The following is a 17,438-nucleotide window of genomic DNA, read 5'->3' on the forward strand; positions in this document are numbered from 1 at the left end:
TGCGGGAAGTCCCCCAGGCCCGTTGAGCCCCCAGATTGGGGACAAGCACATGACACCTATATTGTATATGGGGCCAATACCCGAGGTGAGCATTTTATAAGCACGGAGGTGGAGGACTCTAAACACACTTTATTTTGTAGTGACCCACTGGAGGTGGCACCATCATTGAGGAAGACTGGTCACAGATATATGGACTTTCCTCTTATCCATATACACCTGAAAGAGCATATTATGAGTATCGCCTCTGGTCTAAATCTTTATAAGTATTGTATAAAGTAGTGGTTGCTAGGCAATCTGTTCTGGCGTTCTATCAGACCGCCGAACGGACGCACCTGCGCAGTAGCGATCGTTTAGTACGCCTGCGCGATGCGGAGAGGCGGACCACATGGCGTCGGACGCCGCCGATTTCCGGCGGACGTTTAGACGCCATGTGTGTTGGGGTGTCTATTTAACGGTCTGTTTGACCGCTGAATGGACAGGTTCGCACGGACTCCATCAGGACTGTTTTAGGATATTGTCCCCGCTGACAGGTAACCATTTTATATGATGTTACTTATTTATGAATTTATCCAATTTTTTCCCTGACGTTTTGGCTTTATAATGCCCGTCGGCCTTTTACCTTGTCTATATTCAAATGTTTTATATACCTTTTGCAGTATTGATGGCCATTAAGCTACCTAACAGTGGACCTGGTAATTGATACTCAGCGAACGGTACAATATCCTTACAAACAAGTTTGTTTAACCAGCTCAACCCTGATGTCCTGTCTTTACACGATTTCTTGATTGGCTTGTTGGTAAGCCGATTCATTCTTATTGTAACCCCCCTGGAATTAAGGATCCTTATTGGGGTGAAGGGTTTCTTTCTTTTCCTCCTTTTACACTGCTCAATCCACATGATATACATTTGACTATTCACGTTTGATTTGCTAATAATTTTCACATATTTATATCAAATAGTATGGTTTAACCACTTTTGACCTTATACCTCTGGTAATTATATGTAGTCACCTGGAGCATTTCACCTTCACTCTTCCCACCCCCTTCCCTTCCCCCCCCTCCCCCCCCTCCCCCTCTTCCCCCCCCCCCCCCTGTTTCCCTCCCTTTCCCTTTCCCCTTCCCTTTCCTTTCTTTCCCCCCCCCTCCCCCCTCCCCACTTTTCTAGTCACCTAATATCACGGTTCCACCGTCACGAGGTCTTTCTCCTTCTTCTTTCTCTCCTCCCCCCCTTCCTCTTTCTTCCTTAATTCGAGATATACCCCTCCTAATTGATAAATTATTATAATATTATTTATCCAGAGCCGGCGCTAACCAATCCCCCATGTTCACCGTGGGGGGACTCTGCGGATCTCCTTACCTGCAGCCTGTTCCTTGAAGTAGGGTGAGCTGACCTCCTCTTTTAAACATATAGGGAATTTGTGTATGTAAAATCAATAACATTATGATAACTGTATTGCTTATATCTTTACATGTGTATATTATCTAATGACTGTGATACTTTTATATAGATATCCTCCTGAAGAAGCGGGCCTTTTCCCGCGAAACTAGTCGAGGAAATTTATTGTGCACTCTCTACGGTTGAATGTTCCCTATGGAGAACCCGTCAGGAATACCTCAACTGTGATGTGCATATTATTATACTCCTTCAAGTGATAATTCAGTGTTGTTTTGTTTTATATCTTTATTAAACATTATATTGATTTTAAATTTTATTAGTGTTTTTCCATTACCAAGTACCGGTATAGTCCAATTATTATATGGCCGAATGGAACTACATATGGGGTTGGTGTGAGCGACTACCCGGTATTTCCATTTAAGCCCTCCTTCCTTTAACTACACCTGAAAGAGGAAGTAAACCCTGGTGGTTTCCTCAGCTGTCAGTGGGCTTCCCTACTGACAGCTGAATATAAAAAAAAAATGCTGGCAAGAAAAAAAAAAGAATTGCGTGGGGTCCCCCACATGCATACCAGGCCCTTTGGGTCTGGTATGGATTTTAAGGGGAACCCCATGCCATTTTTTTTTTACAAAAAATGGTGTGGGGTTCCCCCCCAAAATCCATACCAGACCCTTATCTGAGCATGCAGCCTGGCAGGCCAGGAAAGCAACCCCCCCCCCCCCCCCGAACCATACCAGGCCACAAGCCCTCAACATGGGCACCCCAAAGCACCTTGTCTCCATGTTGATGGGAACAAGGCCCCTCCCCCTGTTCATGCTGAGTCGGTGACATCACATGGAGGGGTGCCACCAGGTGATGTCACCAGATGGTCCTGCCCCTTATCTATTTAAGAGCTGGCACATGGTGGAGCAGGCAGTTGACAGTTAGTCTTCATCACAGGCAGAGCTTTTTTTTTTTTTTATCAGGTCCGGCGGTGCGGTGGGCATTGTGATTGACAAAGGATCTATATGGGGTACATTGTTTTTTGTTTTTTTAAATTTTAATAAAGAAATTTTTATTTCTTTTTGACACTTTTTTGGTGAATGGGTAATGTTACAATGTAAACTATACTCATTCACATGGGGGGAGTTATCTGGGGTCCCCTTGTTAAAGGGGGTTTCCAGATTCCCATAAGCCCCCTTCCCGCAAACCCCCACAACCACCACCCAGGGTTGTAGGGAAGAGGCCCTTGTCCCATCAACATGGGGACAAGGTGCCTTGGGGTGGGGGTTTACATTCATACATGTCCCCCCAGGTCAGTACCTGGGCCCCCCATACCCTTCTTATGGCCAATAACTAGCATGTAAGCCTTCAAAATGGGGGCTTTTGATTTTTTCGCGTTCGCGGCTCATATCTGAACTTTTTCCCTGTTTGGGAGGGAGTTCTGGTCCGAACCAAACCAAACCCATCGCTAGTTCTAAAGTGTATATACAAGAAACATTTGTCTGGTAGATGGAGAGATCTGAACCTTGTTCAACCACTTGCTGACCAGCCACAGTATATATACTGCGGCAGGTCAACTCTATTTCGTGAAACGACAGGCTCGATGTCTGCCGGCCACCCGCGATCGCCTAGTACAGAGGCAGAACGGGGATCTGCCTATGCAAATGAGGCAGATCCCCATTCTGACAGGTAACAACATTGACATCTGCTGCTCCTAGTGGTCAGGAACAGCGATCTCTTTGTTGTCCCAGGCAGTTCTGTCCCCATACAGTTAAAACACACACACACTAGGGAACACATTTAACCCCTTGATCACCCCTAGTGTTAACCCCTTCCCTGCCAGTGTCATTTTATACATTAATCAGTGCATATATTTAGCACTGATCACTGTAATAATGTCACTGGTCCCTAAAAATTGTCACTTGGGGATAAAATTTGTCCGCTGCAAATTTTCAGTCCCGCAAAAAAAAAAAAAAAAAAATAATAAAAAAAAAAAAATCGCAGATCTCCGCCATTACCAGTAAAACCATTAAAAAATAAATAAATGAAAAAGTCCATAAATCTAGTCCCTATTTTTTAGATGCGATAACGTTTGCGCAAACCAATCATGTGATTTTTTATTTTTTTACCAAAAATATGTAGAAGAATACATATTGGCCTAAACTGATGAATACATTATTTTTTTCTATATATTTTTTTGGGATATGTATTATAGCAGAAAGTAAAATACATAGTTTTTTTTTTTTTTTTACTTATAGCGTAAAAAAAAAAAACAACAAAAAAGAAAAACCACAGAGGTGATAAAATACCACCAAAAGAAAGCTATATTTGTGGGAAAAAAAAGGACATCAATTTTGTTTGTGTACAGCGTGGCACGGTCGCGCAATTGTCAGTTAAAGCGACGCAGTGCAGTATGGGGAAAAAATGACCTGGTCATTAAAGTGGTTGTAAACCCATGGGGGGGGGGGGGGGGGGGAAGCAACCTGCAAGGCAAAGGCATAATGAGCTAGTAGGCATAGCTGTCTACGGTGCCCAGTGCGCCGCTGTCTGTTTTTTATATCATCCACCCAACATCCCACCTCGCCATAGACATAAAGTCTAATCTCTGATGGAGGGGGTGGAGGGGATGAAAGCCAATAACAGTAAGTGACCTGAAGGACTATGATGGGAGCTCCCAATGTAACCGGCTAAGCAGAAGTCTGTCTTGGTTTACCGTTCATCTGGATCCCTCACCTAGAAGATTTAATCCAAAATCTGGCCAAATATGATATTGTTTATAGTATAATTTCCACTTCAGCACTTGCAGGATATATCCTGGATCTCTAAAGTCCCTTAAATAGAAGATTTATACTAGAATAGTGCAGAATATTATATAATTTATAGGATAATTCTCACTTCAGCCACTGCAGAGTACAGCCAGGATGTCTGAGCCCCTCACATAGAAGTTTTATTCCTGAATCTTCCAGATTATTATATAATATATCCAGTCTGGTGAGGGATTGGTTATTGATAAGAATGGATCGGAGATCATCACAGCCGGAGGAATTCAAATCACATCTATCCAACCTGCAGAGGCAAATACAGACACATGATAGTATATTATGGAACTACCTAAAATCTCTTATGCCGCGTACACGCGATTGGAAATTCCGACAACAAAATCCTGGATTTTTTTTCCGACGGATGTTGGCTCAAACTTGTCTTGCCTACACACGGTCGCACAAATGTTGTTGGTGATTTCCAAAAACGTCAAGAACGCGGTGACGTACAACGCGTTCGACGAGCCGAGAAAAATGAAATTCAATAGCCAGCGCGGCTCTTCCGCTTGATTGCGAGCATGCGTGGAATTTTGTGCGTCGGAATTGTGTACACACGCGCTCGGAATTTACGACGACGGATTTTGTGGTCGGAAAATTTGAGATCCGGCTCTCAAATTTTTGTGTCGGAAATTCCGACAGCAAATGTCCGATGGAGCCTACACACAGTCGGAATATCCAACAAGCTCACATTTCCAACAAGCTCACAAGCCGAACATTTGTTGTCAGAAATTCCGATCGTGTGTACGCGGCATTAGGGTATGGTCATCATAAATCAAGATAAAAAGGAAAAAGGCAATGGGATCCCATCATCAAGGTGAGAAAACCCAATAAAATCCACTCATGGTGATCCATGGACGGGGAAGGGTAATTACCTCCAGCAGTCTATTCTCCATGTAGAAAGGGTGTCTCAGGAGTAGAATGCCCACCATATCATTACTGGGATCCGAACAAATGATGGGCACATATTGATCAAGAGCATATAAGGCCTGACATAGGGGGAGGGGCTCAAGGGAAAATTTGGTTAGGAAATGATCCAAAAGTGTTTGGTGAAGTCAGACATCTGCAGATAGAATTAACAGCACAGACAGACATGAGACAAAAAGTCCACTTTCTTGTTGATATCACCCAGAAAAACTGAAATTCAAAAATAGGTAAAACCGCCTAGAAGGAGAATATAAGGAGGATGTTCCTCCCCAGAGGAGAGCTCTACTCATTTTATGGAGAAATAGTTTGTAATGAGGAAATCCAGTGGTGGCCGCTCAACACGGGATGCAGGAGTGTCGCCCCCCACTAGTCCATGCGCCCGGCCCATAATCTACATGCAGGACACATGGATTTCTATGTCTTTTTTTGAAAGCACATGATTAGACCCCGAGGCTCTAATTGGTTTAAAAAAAAAGGGTGAACTCGGGGCGCAGGGCCCCGCACCCTGAGCCCACCCACTTGTGTGACAATAGCAAATTCGTATTCTCTTTTGTCTTCCTGCATATCCTCACAGCCAATCAGAAAGTGGGTCTTACGACTCGATTGGCCCAGAGGAGAAGCAACCATATTGGCCAGGAGCATGGGGGGGGGGGGTGGCACAGAGGAGAAGACACAGGGGGAAGCCACCTAAGATGCTCGCAGCCTGGATGGGGTAAGTGAGGGGCTGAGGGAAGGATGAATGGTGTGATGGAGGGGTTTTGACCGAACGAATGGGGGGAGGGGGCAGGTGGTTTGTTTGCACCCCCCAAAAAAACTCTACATAGTATATTATGTGGTTGTGGAGGGACTCTGGAGGGGGTTTATGTCCATAGCATATAACCTTCATACCTGAACAGAACCCCCACCAGGAGAAGAGAGGGGGAGATAGACACTCACTGCCCAGTAGACATGTGCAATTCATTTATTTCCTTTTTTTTATTTCCTTTTTTTTTTTACGAATTTAGACAAATTCGTTAATTCCGAATTTCTGAATTTTTCAATTTCTGAAATCTCCAAATTTTACGAATTTCAAAATTTGTGAAATTCCGAATTTCCGAAATTTCAAAATTTTGAATTTTTGGATTTGCGAATTTGCGAATTTCCGATTTTCGGATTTCTGAATTTCCGATTTCCGAATTTCGGGTTTTCGCAATTCCGAATTTTCGGAAATTCGAAAATCAGAAAAAAAGAAAGATAATCTGTTTAATTCTAAATAATAACTAACTATTAAATTATAGGTAATGGAAGTCCCTTTCAAATTTGTGTGTTAGTGAACATAATGAGTACAAATTTATCCGAAGTTATGAATTATCTGAAATAACAAATGCCACATCTAAACAAATGGAACGTAACAATCTAAAAATAATAAAACCTTTTTATTATTAATTATTTATTATTAATTTGTTCCCTTCCATTTTATTAGATGCGGTATTTGTTATTTCAGATAATTTGTAACTTCGGATAAATTCGTACTCGTTAATTTAATAGTTCGTTATTGATTAAACTGATGTTCTTTCTTTCTTTTTTTCAGATTTTCACATTTTTTAGACTTTCAAATCTTTGAAAATTCCAAAAATTCGGAAATCCGAAAATTCAAAATTCGGAAAATCGAAAATCGAAATGTGAAAATTTCTGAATTTCCAAATATTCAAATTTCAGAATTTCTGATAAAAATCAAACAAACTAATGAAACGAAAATGAACTAATTGTTTTGTCAGTGCACATGTCTACTGCCCAGAGCCAGGACAGAGGAAAGAGGAAGCAGACAAGACCTCATAAAGATGATGTAAGTTAGGAATGTTCATCAATTCTTTTAGTGATGGGGGAGGGATGACTTTCCAGGATTTATAACTCCTATCCTGCAGAAGTGAGACAATGACAGGTAATATTTCTGGAGTATGGGCTCTATTGATTATGGAATGGCCTTTTGTACAGAAACGCTCTCCCGAGGGGGGGAGGGTTACCTTGTGGGCGCGCTTCCGAGTCCAGCATTTGCGTCCATACACATGAATGCCAGACTCAGCCCCGCCCCCCGCATCATTGGATTTGATTGACATCCAATGGCTGCACTGCTATCAATCTATCCAATCAAGAGCCGGGGACCCCATGGAAAGAGGGACAGCACATCCTCGTCGAGGGAAATACGGGGCTCAGGTAAGTAAAACGGGAAGACTAGGGGGCCAGTCACTGCCAGAAGTTTTTTCACCTTGATGCATAGGATGATTTTGCAACCCCTTTAACATTTTCATTTCCAGCCAGCAAATGAAGCTTAAAGTGGTTGTTAAGCCCCTCTAACCTATATACACCATCAACACTGCCTCCTATTGTAGTATCCCCCTCTATGTGTGATTTATAAAAAAATAAATGCTGCAAATACCTCATTTCACTGCTGAGATTGCGATCACATGACTTGCCAGCTTTCTCCTTTCCTCCTCTGAGAGATGCAGTGGGCGGGGCTGAGATTCCTCTGCTGATGTCAGTCTGGAGGGGAGGTGGAGAGAACTGGCTGGTCATGTGATCACAATCTCGGCTCTTAAATTAGGTATTTACAGCATTTATATTTATAAATCATTCACAGAGGGAGCGGCACTGCAATAGGAGGCAGTGCTGATGGTGTATACAGGTTAGAGTTATGAGAGCAGCAGGAGGGGGAGGGGAGGCTCACGCACAGATTGAGGAGGGAGGGAGGAGGAGAGATGAGAGCAGACAGCAGACTGCTGATGATAGAGGCACGTAAACTGACCACGGTGTCTGGTCTCAGCAGCCATGATACACCGTAGTCAGTTTACAGAGGGGTGGGGAGAAATTGGTATTGGTGTGGCAGGGGGCCAAATGACACAGGACAAGCACTCTAACCAAAAACATCAATTGCAGTCTCACTGTGCACAGTAGCTGCATTTGATGGGCACAGTGAGACTGCAATTGATGTTTTTTTTTTTTTTTTTTCAGTTTGCGTTCCCCAAACAATTTTGGGCACCAGCCGCCACTGCTCACAACCGCTTGACTCAAAAGTGTGAGAGTAGAGGAGAGAGCAGATTCCTGAAACCCACCTTGGGGGACTTCACTGGATATTCTGTGAAAACTGAGGATGGATTGATCCATGGTGTCTGCAGCTACAGAGATCAGTGAGGGTTTGCTGTAAAGCTTATTTGCTGCTTGTTAAGAATATGGATGATCATTTCATATGTTCATAGCCTGGTCACTGTTCTACTATAAGGGGAACCCCAAATCCCATTAAAGAAATTGCAATTAAGGAAGATTCTTGTAGAGAGCAGAAGAGATGAGAAGAGGACAGGTGATAGAAGATTCTACAATTGGTGAGGATGGAGGACACCTGAGATATTAGGAAACACTGAGAGACGGGAACAATCACAAGATGTCACATTTCCCCATCACTATAGGATTGCAGATTTCTCTTACCATAATTCCTGAATTTTACTCTCCGGGTTCATCAGAAAGGAAAGAGTATCAGACTTTATTCCATCTTCATATTTTGCTTCCTCCTCTTCTGGGCAATCTTTACTGGAAATAATACAACCCCAAAATCTAAAACACAATAGTGAGATGATAATTCCTGCGAAGAATGTATGACCTCTGACAACAAGAATAACATGTAACACCCAAAAATTTCCATCTCGCATGACTGCCTTCCCTCTGGCTCTACAGTCTCACACTGGACCTGATGAGGACTTTTCATTGTTGGCCTTGAAGCCCCCGATATACAAAACATCCATCCTACCTACACAGGGGTTTCCATTTATCAACATAGTTAGGTTGAAAAAAGGCACAAGTCTATCTAGTTCAACCAATAAAAAAACGAAAAAAAAATCATAAAATCCCATATACACAATTCTATACCCATAGTTGATCGAAAACAAGGCGAAAAACCATAGCAAAGCCTTATCCTATTTGCTACATCAGGGAAAAAATTTCTTCCTGAACCCCTGGAGAGGCAATTGGATTCTCCCTGGATGAACTTCACCTATAAATGCCATTACCCAGTTATATGATTTACATTAACCTCTCTGGTGGTAATCCAGAGTGTGGCTCTGGGTTAAATTTCAGAACCATGGGTCGTCTTTAATATTGATTGGACCCTGGGCAAACATTTTGTTGGCCCCCGCCCCCCATGCAATTTCGCTCTCCACTTGCTCCGAGACATACAATAAATAGCAGCTCAAAATCAGTTTACTGAATCAGATCAGGGCAGCGATTGCAATTGGTTGCTAGAGGTTACAGTGTATCACTACCGCTTCCTGACTGGTTGCTAGAGGTTACATCACACATTACTACTCACTGGTTAGTTGATAAAGGTTACAGCACATGATTTCTGCTTGTTGATTGGTTGCTAGAGATTACTGTATATCAATACTGCTCACTTATTGGTTGCTAGAGATTACTGCATATAAATACTGCTCACTTATTGCTTGCTAGAGGTTACTGCACACCATTACTGCTCACTGCTTGGTTGCTAGAGGTCACAGCACATCACCTCCTCACTGCCTGCACACCATCGACTGGCATTGTGAAGGGAACCCATCAATAGACAGAAAACTCCTAGGGATCAGTTGCAGTGTTGGGGGGGGGGGGGGGGTGTTATCAATGGCAATGCTGATTTTTTTACCGACTACCAATATAAAAACGGAAAATTTATGTCAAATACTTACCGTAATTTTCCTTTCCTGATGGACTCCATGGCAGCCTACGTGTGGGTTTAGTCCCGCCTCCATTACCCTATAGGACGATACTCCCATAAATCTTTGCTCCCTGCCAGAGGCCGTGTTCGGTAACTATCCTACTCCAGCCATTTGGGAGGGAACTCCTGCTGCCATGGAGTCCATCAGGAAAGGAAAATTACGGTAAGTATTTGACATAAATTTTCCGTTTTCCTGACAGACTCCATGGCAGCCTACGTGTGGGAAATAACTCGCCAAAACACACCCGGGTGGGCAAAAAGGCTGCTTAACAAAGATTTATTTGACACCTTCAACCGACAAAACTTTGACTCCAAAGTCAACTGAGGATAGAGCGGCCGGCTCAACACAATAATGAGACATAAAGGTGTGAATTGAAGACCACGAGGCCGCACTGCAAATCGCATCAGGAGCCACGTGGCGAGAGGCCACCCACGAGATAAAAAGACTTCTGGTCGAATACGCCGACACCGCCTGAGGAGGAGCCAAGCCCCTTACTCTGTATGCCTACTGGATCGCTTGAACTATCCATGCCGCAATTGACCTGACTGATGCTCTAGTGCCCTTGTTCTTCCAACAGAACAGAACGAACAGGAAGTCTGACTGCCGGAATGGAGCTGTAGCTCCCAAATAGAGCTTTAATGAGCGTCCAACATCAAGAGGACGAATTTCCGAGGAATTAGAGGATCTGAATAAGGGTAGAGAGATTTCTTGATTTTCATGAAAAACCGAAGTGACCTTAGGGTTTGACCCCAACTTTGGAACTGGGACCACTCTGTCCGTAAAAAGGTTAGAAAAGGCTCCTTGACTCCTAGAGCTTGAATCTCTGATACTCGTTTCGCCGAGGTGACCGCCACCAGGAATGCAGTTTTCAAGGTGAGTTCTCTGATGGAAAGAGCCTTACTGAGAAGAGAAAAGAAGCCCAGCACTAGAGGCAGATCCCATTTAGGGAATCTGGGCTTTCTCTGGGGCCTCAATCTTTCTGCGCCTTTGAAGAACTGCTGGATAAGGGCATGCTTAGCCCACAGAACCCCTGTAAATGCGGAAATAGCCGAGACTTGAACCCGAAGGGAGCTAACTGATAAGGGTAAGCCCAAGCCTGATTGCAGGAAACCCAAAACGTCTTGAACTGTGGGTAAAACGTAGGAACTGGTTCTGGAGGACACATAAGATAAAAATTTGGTCCAGATCCGTTCATACATCTTATTAGTACTTCTTCTCCTTGCACTTAAGAGGGTGGAAAAGGCTTCCTAAGGACACCCCAGTGCTTCCAACCTTCCCCTCTCAAGAACCAGACCCTCAACTGAAGGTGAGCCGGACATGGATGGAGAATCAACCCCTGGGAGAGCAGGTCCCCTCCGGACAGAAGAGGAACTGGGTCCCGAAAGCTGAGGAGGGATAGGAGAGGAAACCAAGGCCTGTTGGGCCAATGCGGAATTATTGCTAACACCTCCACTTCTTCCCATCTGAGTCTCTTCAGGAACTGAAAGATAATTGGAATTGGAGGGAAGGCGTATGCCTTGTGGAACCACCACTGCTCTGTTAGGGCATTTATCCTGTAGGCCTGCTGATCCTTGAACCTTGAATAAAACCTTGTTAGCTTCCTGTTGAAACAGGAGGCGAAGAGATCCACTTCTGGAGACATCCCCAGGGATAGAACCCACTGAAACACATCTTCGTGAAGGGTCCGCTCATTGTTGTCCAAGTGGACTCGTGATAGAAAGTCCGCTTGGACACTGAGAACTCCAGGCACATAAGCTGCTGTTAGGTTGGCCAGATTCCTCTGGGCCCAACGCATTATTGGATCCACTTCCCTCAGCAGAGACCGACTTCTGGTGCCCCCTTGCTTCCTTACGTATGCGACCGCAGTCGTATTGTCCAGCCTGAGGACTACGGATGCACCCATTATCAGATGCGGAAATGCCAACAGCGCTAGGAAGGCTGCTCAAAGTTCTAACACATTTGACACTATTCCCTGAGAGGGAAAGACCCCAAATGCCCTGAGCCACTTCCGATAGACAATGTGCCCCCCAGCCCTTATTGCTGGCATCTGACGTTACTGAGATCCATTTGATTGGAAAAAGAGAGTGGCAATTCAATAGATTCTCCCGACAAAGCCACCAGAGGAGGGAACCTCTCATGGTCTGAGTAATTTCGCTGGACTGGACCTTTTCTCCCGACCATTGGCGAAGAAAACCCATTTGAAAGGGACGCATCCACCACTGTGCCCCCTTCACTATCGGTATAGTAGACACCATGGTGCCTATGATCTTTAGGCAATGAAGAGCACTGAGACGAGACGAAGAGAGAGTGAGGTGGATCCTGTCCCGTACTACTGCAATCTTCTCCTCGGGCAGAGAGATGGTACCTTTTGCCGTATTGAACAGGGCGCCGAGGAACACAAGAGACTGTGTAGGAACTAACTGGCTCTTCTCTAAATTCAGGAGCCACCCGAGTTCCTTGAGGGTTGCAATGACTTGATCCCTGTGTTTCAAGAGACAATCCTTGTCCTGAGCAAGAAGAAGCAAATCGTCCAGATAATGATGAATCCGGATTTTCCTGACTCTCAACAATGCTACAACTGCTAGAAGGACCCTCGAGAATGTGCGAGGAGAGGTTGACAGACCAAATGGAAGGCAGGTAAACTGTAAATGAAGCTGGCCAATGGAGAAACAAATAAACTGTTGGAACTCTGTGGTAGTGATGGACGAACGTTTCGCCCGGCGGTCGTTTCGCGGCGAATTTCCGACATTCGCGGTCCGCACGTTCGAACGCCTTTTTCCGTCGTTCGCCGCGGCGGACTTACGTGTTTAATGTATACAAGAACTTTAACCTTTGGTGACACGTTTATCATGTGATACAGGACAGCCAATTGAGACATGACAGCACATGGACACTTGGACATTCCCCCTAACCTATAAATACACCCGATCCGGTGGCCATTTTACATTCTTTCTTCTGTTACGATAGGGACAGGTTCCTGTGTGGAGTAGGGAGAGATAAACCACTAGCTATTTGGTACACAAAAGTTCTTTTCAGGACTGGTATAGGTGTTAGGTGTTGATAGGTTTGCTGTGCTGCTGATTCTTGCAGCAGCCTGAGTGTCTTTTGTTAGTTTAGAGAAAGGGAAAGGACGGTGTATGCTACAGGGACAGCCAGATTAGTCTTTCATCATCATCATCATCATCATCATCATTAGCTGTTACTATCAAGGTCCACAAAAGAGCTGTTCCAGTAACCACTAATCGTTCTCTTTTTTTGCCAATTTGTATAGGGACAGGAAGGAAGCAGTGTTGTCAGGCAGTGAGGGTAATTTTAAAGACTTGCTGTTATTATTAGTTCCACAAAGGTTCTTTTCAGGACTGGTATCAGTGGTACAGTAATAGGCTTGTACATGTATAATATTCTTTCTTCCAAATATAGAAAGGATATTATACTTGACTGCTGCCCTTCTGCTGCAGTCTGCTAAACATTCACAACTCACTTGTTCCACAAAAGTTCTTATAAGGACTGGTAACTTGGTATAGGGTGCTACGGTACATAGGCTTGAGTGCGGTACAGTCTGCTGTTCTGTAAGGACCGCTATCGGTCCACAATAGATAGGGTTGACGTGCACCACTGCTGACCGCTGCCCTATACTGCAGCAGTCCTTCAGCGGTATAGGGACTGACGTACAGTCTGCTAATCACTAACACACAACCTGCTTGTTCCACAAAAGTTCTTATAAGGACTGGTAACTTGGTATAGGGTGCTACGGTACATAGGCTTGAGTGCGGTACAGTCTGCTGTTCTGTAAGGACCGCTATCGGTCCACAATAGATAGGGTTGACGTGCACCACTGCTGACCGCTGCCCTATACTGCAGCAGTCCTTCAGCGGTATAGGGACTGACGTACAGTCTGCTAAACACTAATACACAACCTGCTTGGTCCACAAAAGTTCTTATAAGGACTGGTAACTTGGTATAGGGTGCTACGGTACATAGGCTTGAGTGCGGTACAGTCTGCTGTTCTGTAAGGACCGCTATCGGTCCACAATAGATAGGGTTGACGTGCACCACTGCTGACCGCTGCCCTATACTGCAGCAGTCCTTCAGCGGTATAGGGACTGACGTACAGTCTGCTAAACACTAATACACAACCTGCTTGGTCCACAAAAGTTCTTATAAGGACTGGTAACTTGGTATAGGGTGCTACGGTACATAGGCTTGAGTGCGGTACAGTCTGCTGTTCTGTAAGGACCGCTATCGGTCCACAATAGATAGGGTTGACGTGCACCACTGCTGACCGCTGCCCTATACTGCAGCAGTCCTTCAGCGGTATAGGGACTGACGTACAGTCTGCTAAACACTAATACACAACCTGCTTGGTCCACAAAAGTTCTTATAAGGACTGGTAACTTGGTATAGGGTGCTACGGTACATAGGCTTGAGTGCGGTACAGTCTGCTGTTCTGTAAGGACCGCTATAGGTCCACAATAGATAGGGTTGACGTGCACCACTGCTGACCGCTGCCCTATACTGCAGCAGTCCTTCAGCGGTATAGGGACTGACGTACAGTCTGCTCACTTCCTTGACCCAAAAAAGCACACCGTACTATATGCCCCTACCCTCCTCTTTGAAGAGGTTGAGCGGTGTCATATTTCTACTGGGGCTGCTTATGATATCCCTGTGCTGTGCTGACTTCCTCCTGGGGGTTCTTATTATGAAGGGATCACACTATCCCTGTGCTGTGCTGACTTCCTCCTGGGGGTTCTTATTATGAAGGGATCACACTATCCCTGTGCTGTGCTGACTTCCTCCTGGGGGTTCTTATTATGAGGGGATCACACCATCCCTGTGCTGTGCTGACTTCCTCCTGGGGCTGCTTACGGTGCTGCTGTCAGTGCTGTATGTCACGGTGCTGCTGTCAGCGCTGTATGTCACGGTGCTGCTGTCAGTGCTCTGTATTACGGTGCTGCTGTCAGATGCCTCTATCACGGTGCATGTGTCATTCCGGTATGTCACGCTGCTGGTGATCATCTCCTGCACCCTCTTCTTTGCCTACCCTGGTCCCTGACCTTCCCTCTCCTCCATTGCCTTCATTAGCTCCATAGTCCTGAATTGTTAGAACAATTTCCCAAATAAAATAAAAATGCTTGTAGTTATCGATCCCAAATTCACCTCATACATGTATTATGTCATTGTCCAGATGGTGGGACTACGTTTTACCCCCTAATAATTACCACGTGGCCGCAAATTCGACATGAAGGTTTGCAAAGTTCGCCTCCCATTGAAGTCAATGGGGCCCGCGGCGAACGTTCGGTTTCGCGAACGTTTGGGTCCGTTCGCATTTCGCTTTCGCGAAACGTCCCGTCGGAAGTTCGTCCATCACTACTCTGTGGCCACTGGGACGTGAAAATAGGCGTCTTTGAGGTCTATTGAGACAAGCCAGTCTCCTGGCTGCCCTGAATGTTGAATCGTGGACAGCGTTTCCATTTTGAATTTCTTATGAAGCGATTTAGACGCGTCAAGTCTATTACAGGTCTCCACGTACCGTTCTTTTTCTGGACCAGGAAAAGAGGAGAGTACATTCCCAAGCCGCGATGATCGTCTGGAACAGGAATAACGGCGCCTTGATCCAACAAAGATTTTATGTAGGTTAGAAGAATTTGTCTTTTTTCTTCCAACTCTGGAAAGGATGTGGGAACACACTTGAGTTTGGGGACACTGCTGAACGACCACGTGTGCCCGGAGGAAACCGTCTTGACGGTCCAAAAGTCCTGGATCAAGGCCGCCCAGATGTGCCGAAAGCGGAACAAACGAGCTCCTACCCGGCCACCTGGACGGGTACGATCTCAAAAGGACTTAGTAGGCTCCTTTTCCCCATCGAACTGCCCTTTGCGAATTTTTTGAGAGATGTCTGTCTGGACCTCCAAGATCTGGAAAATTCCTGTCCAGGTCTGTAAGTGCGTGCCTCCCTGGCACGATCTTGACTCTGCTTTCCTGGGAAAAATCTCCTTTGATTCTGCAGGTGCCTATCCTGGGGGAGAAATCCCTACCTACCCCCAGTGGCTCGAGTCATAGCACTATCCAGCTTATTGCTGAAAAGGGAAGAACCATCAAAGGGAATACGGCACCAAACCTGCTTAGAAGCAGGATCGGCTAGCCAAGGACAGAGCCACAGGGCACGCCTGGCAATTACAGAAGAGAGCATAACTCGAGCCACCAGTCGGATAATATCGATTGAGGCCTCTCCTAAGAAGGCTGAAGCTAGTCTTAGTTCTTGAATGGGAGAACTCTTGGACAGATCTTCAGAAACATTCCTGAGCGTTTCATCAACACTATTGGACCAAACTTCCATCGCTCTAGACAGAGCCGCTAAGGCCAGGGTCGGCTTACAGGCCATGCCAGCCGTAAGATAGATCCTCTTCAGGTCAGAATCAAATCTCCTATCCAGAGTGTCCTTACCTTAGAAGGGAAAAGTCTCTGAATTTTAGATAGAAGAGAATTCTTTTCTCTACCTTACTCCAATCATCCGAGATCACTTCTCCCAACTCTGAGAGGAAAGGGAAGCTAATACGCTCCTTCTTTAACTGCTTAAAAAACTCTCTTTGTTTCGCTGGGGCCACTACCGGCTCCTCCCAGTTCAGTGTTTCCTTGATAGCTTTTACCAAGGGAGGGAGCAGGGCAAAGTCAAAACCCGAACCAGACTCTTCCTCCTCAGATTCACTCTCTGAGAGGACAGCAGACGGATGGCTAGGCAACGAGGAATCCCATGTGTCCTGGGCCTGAGCATCCCTCCCCGGAGACCTTGGAGACTCTAAGGGAGACAACTGGGGGGCTTCAAATTTCTTTAGACTGTCCTTGACCAATCTTTCCACCATTGACCTCAGCTGTTGGTCAGAGTCACTCCTTTCACCTGTCGCTTTAACATAACAGGCATCACAAAGGGACTTGTCAGCAGGAACCTGCGTCCTGCATCCCCAGCATAAACCTTCAGCTGCGTTACCTGGGCAGGCTGTTGAAGGGCGGGAAGATTCCCGGCTATGGAGACTGGATCTCGCAGGAGAATCATGTCGTCTGGATCTGGAAGAGGAATGCCGGCGGTGGGATTTAGACAAATCACTTCCTCGGTGAGAACTCCGTCGCTGAGTAGACCTAGAAGGGCTGAAAAAGGGAAAACCCCAGCAGTGTTAGTGGAACATTCCCTAATGTTCCACTGTCGCCCCCCCCCCCCCCCCCGGCAGGTAACCCAAAAAAACAAGTACCTTCTCCGAGAGGGCTGGCCACTAGCAGGCGGTGAGGTATCCAAAGGATCCATCAGGGCTGGAGATAAAACAGCCTTAATTAAACACAGAAAACAGCTGAGGAGGCAGAGATAAACTGACCTTAACAGAGACACATACCTAATGCTGAAAAACCAGGGCTCAGGAATGGCACTGCAGGCTTTACAAGTATCCCAGTATCACTGCAAGTTGTTTTCTGTTTTTAAAACTGCCGCCTTAATGACGTCACGAATTGCGTCATAAAAATGCTAGTGCGCATGCGCGAAGCCCACAACGCCCATGCGCAGAACGACCGAGCGGCGAACGAGGAAGTAACCGGG

General features: G+C 45.5%; 1 protein-coding gene across 2 annotated transcripts in view; it reads right to left on the reverse strand.

Annotated features, from left to right (window-relative positions):
• LOC143961807 (NACHT, LRR and PYD domains-containing protein 3-like) overlaps nucleotides 1-17,438 on the reverse strand; it is a 114,969-nt gene that overhangs the window by 29,906 nt on the left and 67,625 nt on the right. For both annotated transcript variants that reach the window (XR_013270560.1, XM_077471138.1), the window contains exons 6-7: nucleotides 8,580-8,705; nucleotides 4,273-4,443 (exon numbers count right to left, since the gene is read on the reverse strand). Coding sequence is in view for 1 of the 2 variants with exons in the window: in XM_077471138.1 (XP_077327264.1) it covers nucleotides 4,273-4,443; nucleotides 8,580-8,705 (297 nt within the window). In the remaining variant the exon portion in view is untranslated. The remainder of the gene's footprint in view (nucleotides 1-4,272; nucleotides 4,444-8,579; nucleotides 8,706-17,438) is intronic.

This window comes from Lithobates pipiens, unplaced genomic scaffold (assembly GCF_037356315.1).
Source record: "Lithobates pipiens isolate NorthernLeopardFrog02 unplaced genomic scaffold, aLitPip1_a1.2 Scaffold_8, whole genome shotgun sequence".
In the NCBI taxonomy this organism is placed as follows: Eukaryota; Metazoa; Chordata; class Amphibia; order Anura; family Ranidae; genus Lithobates; species Lithobates pipiens.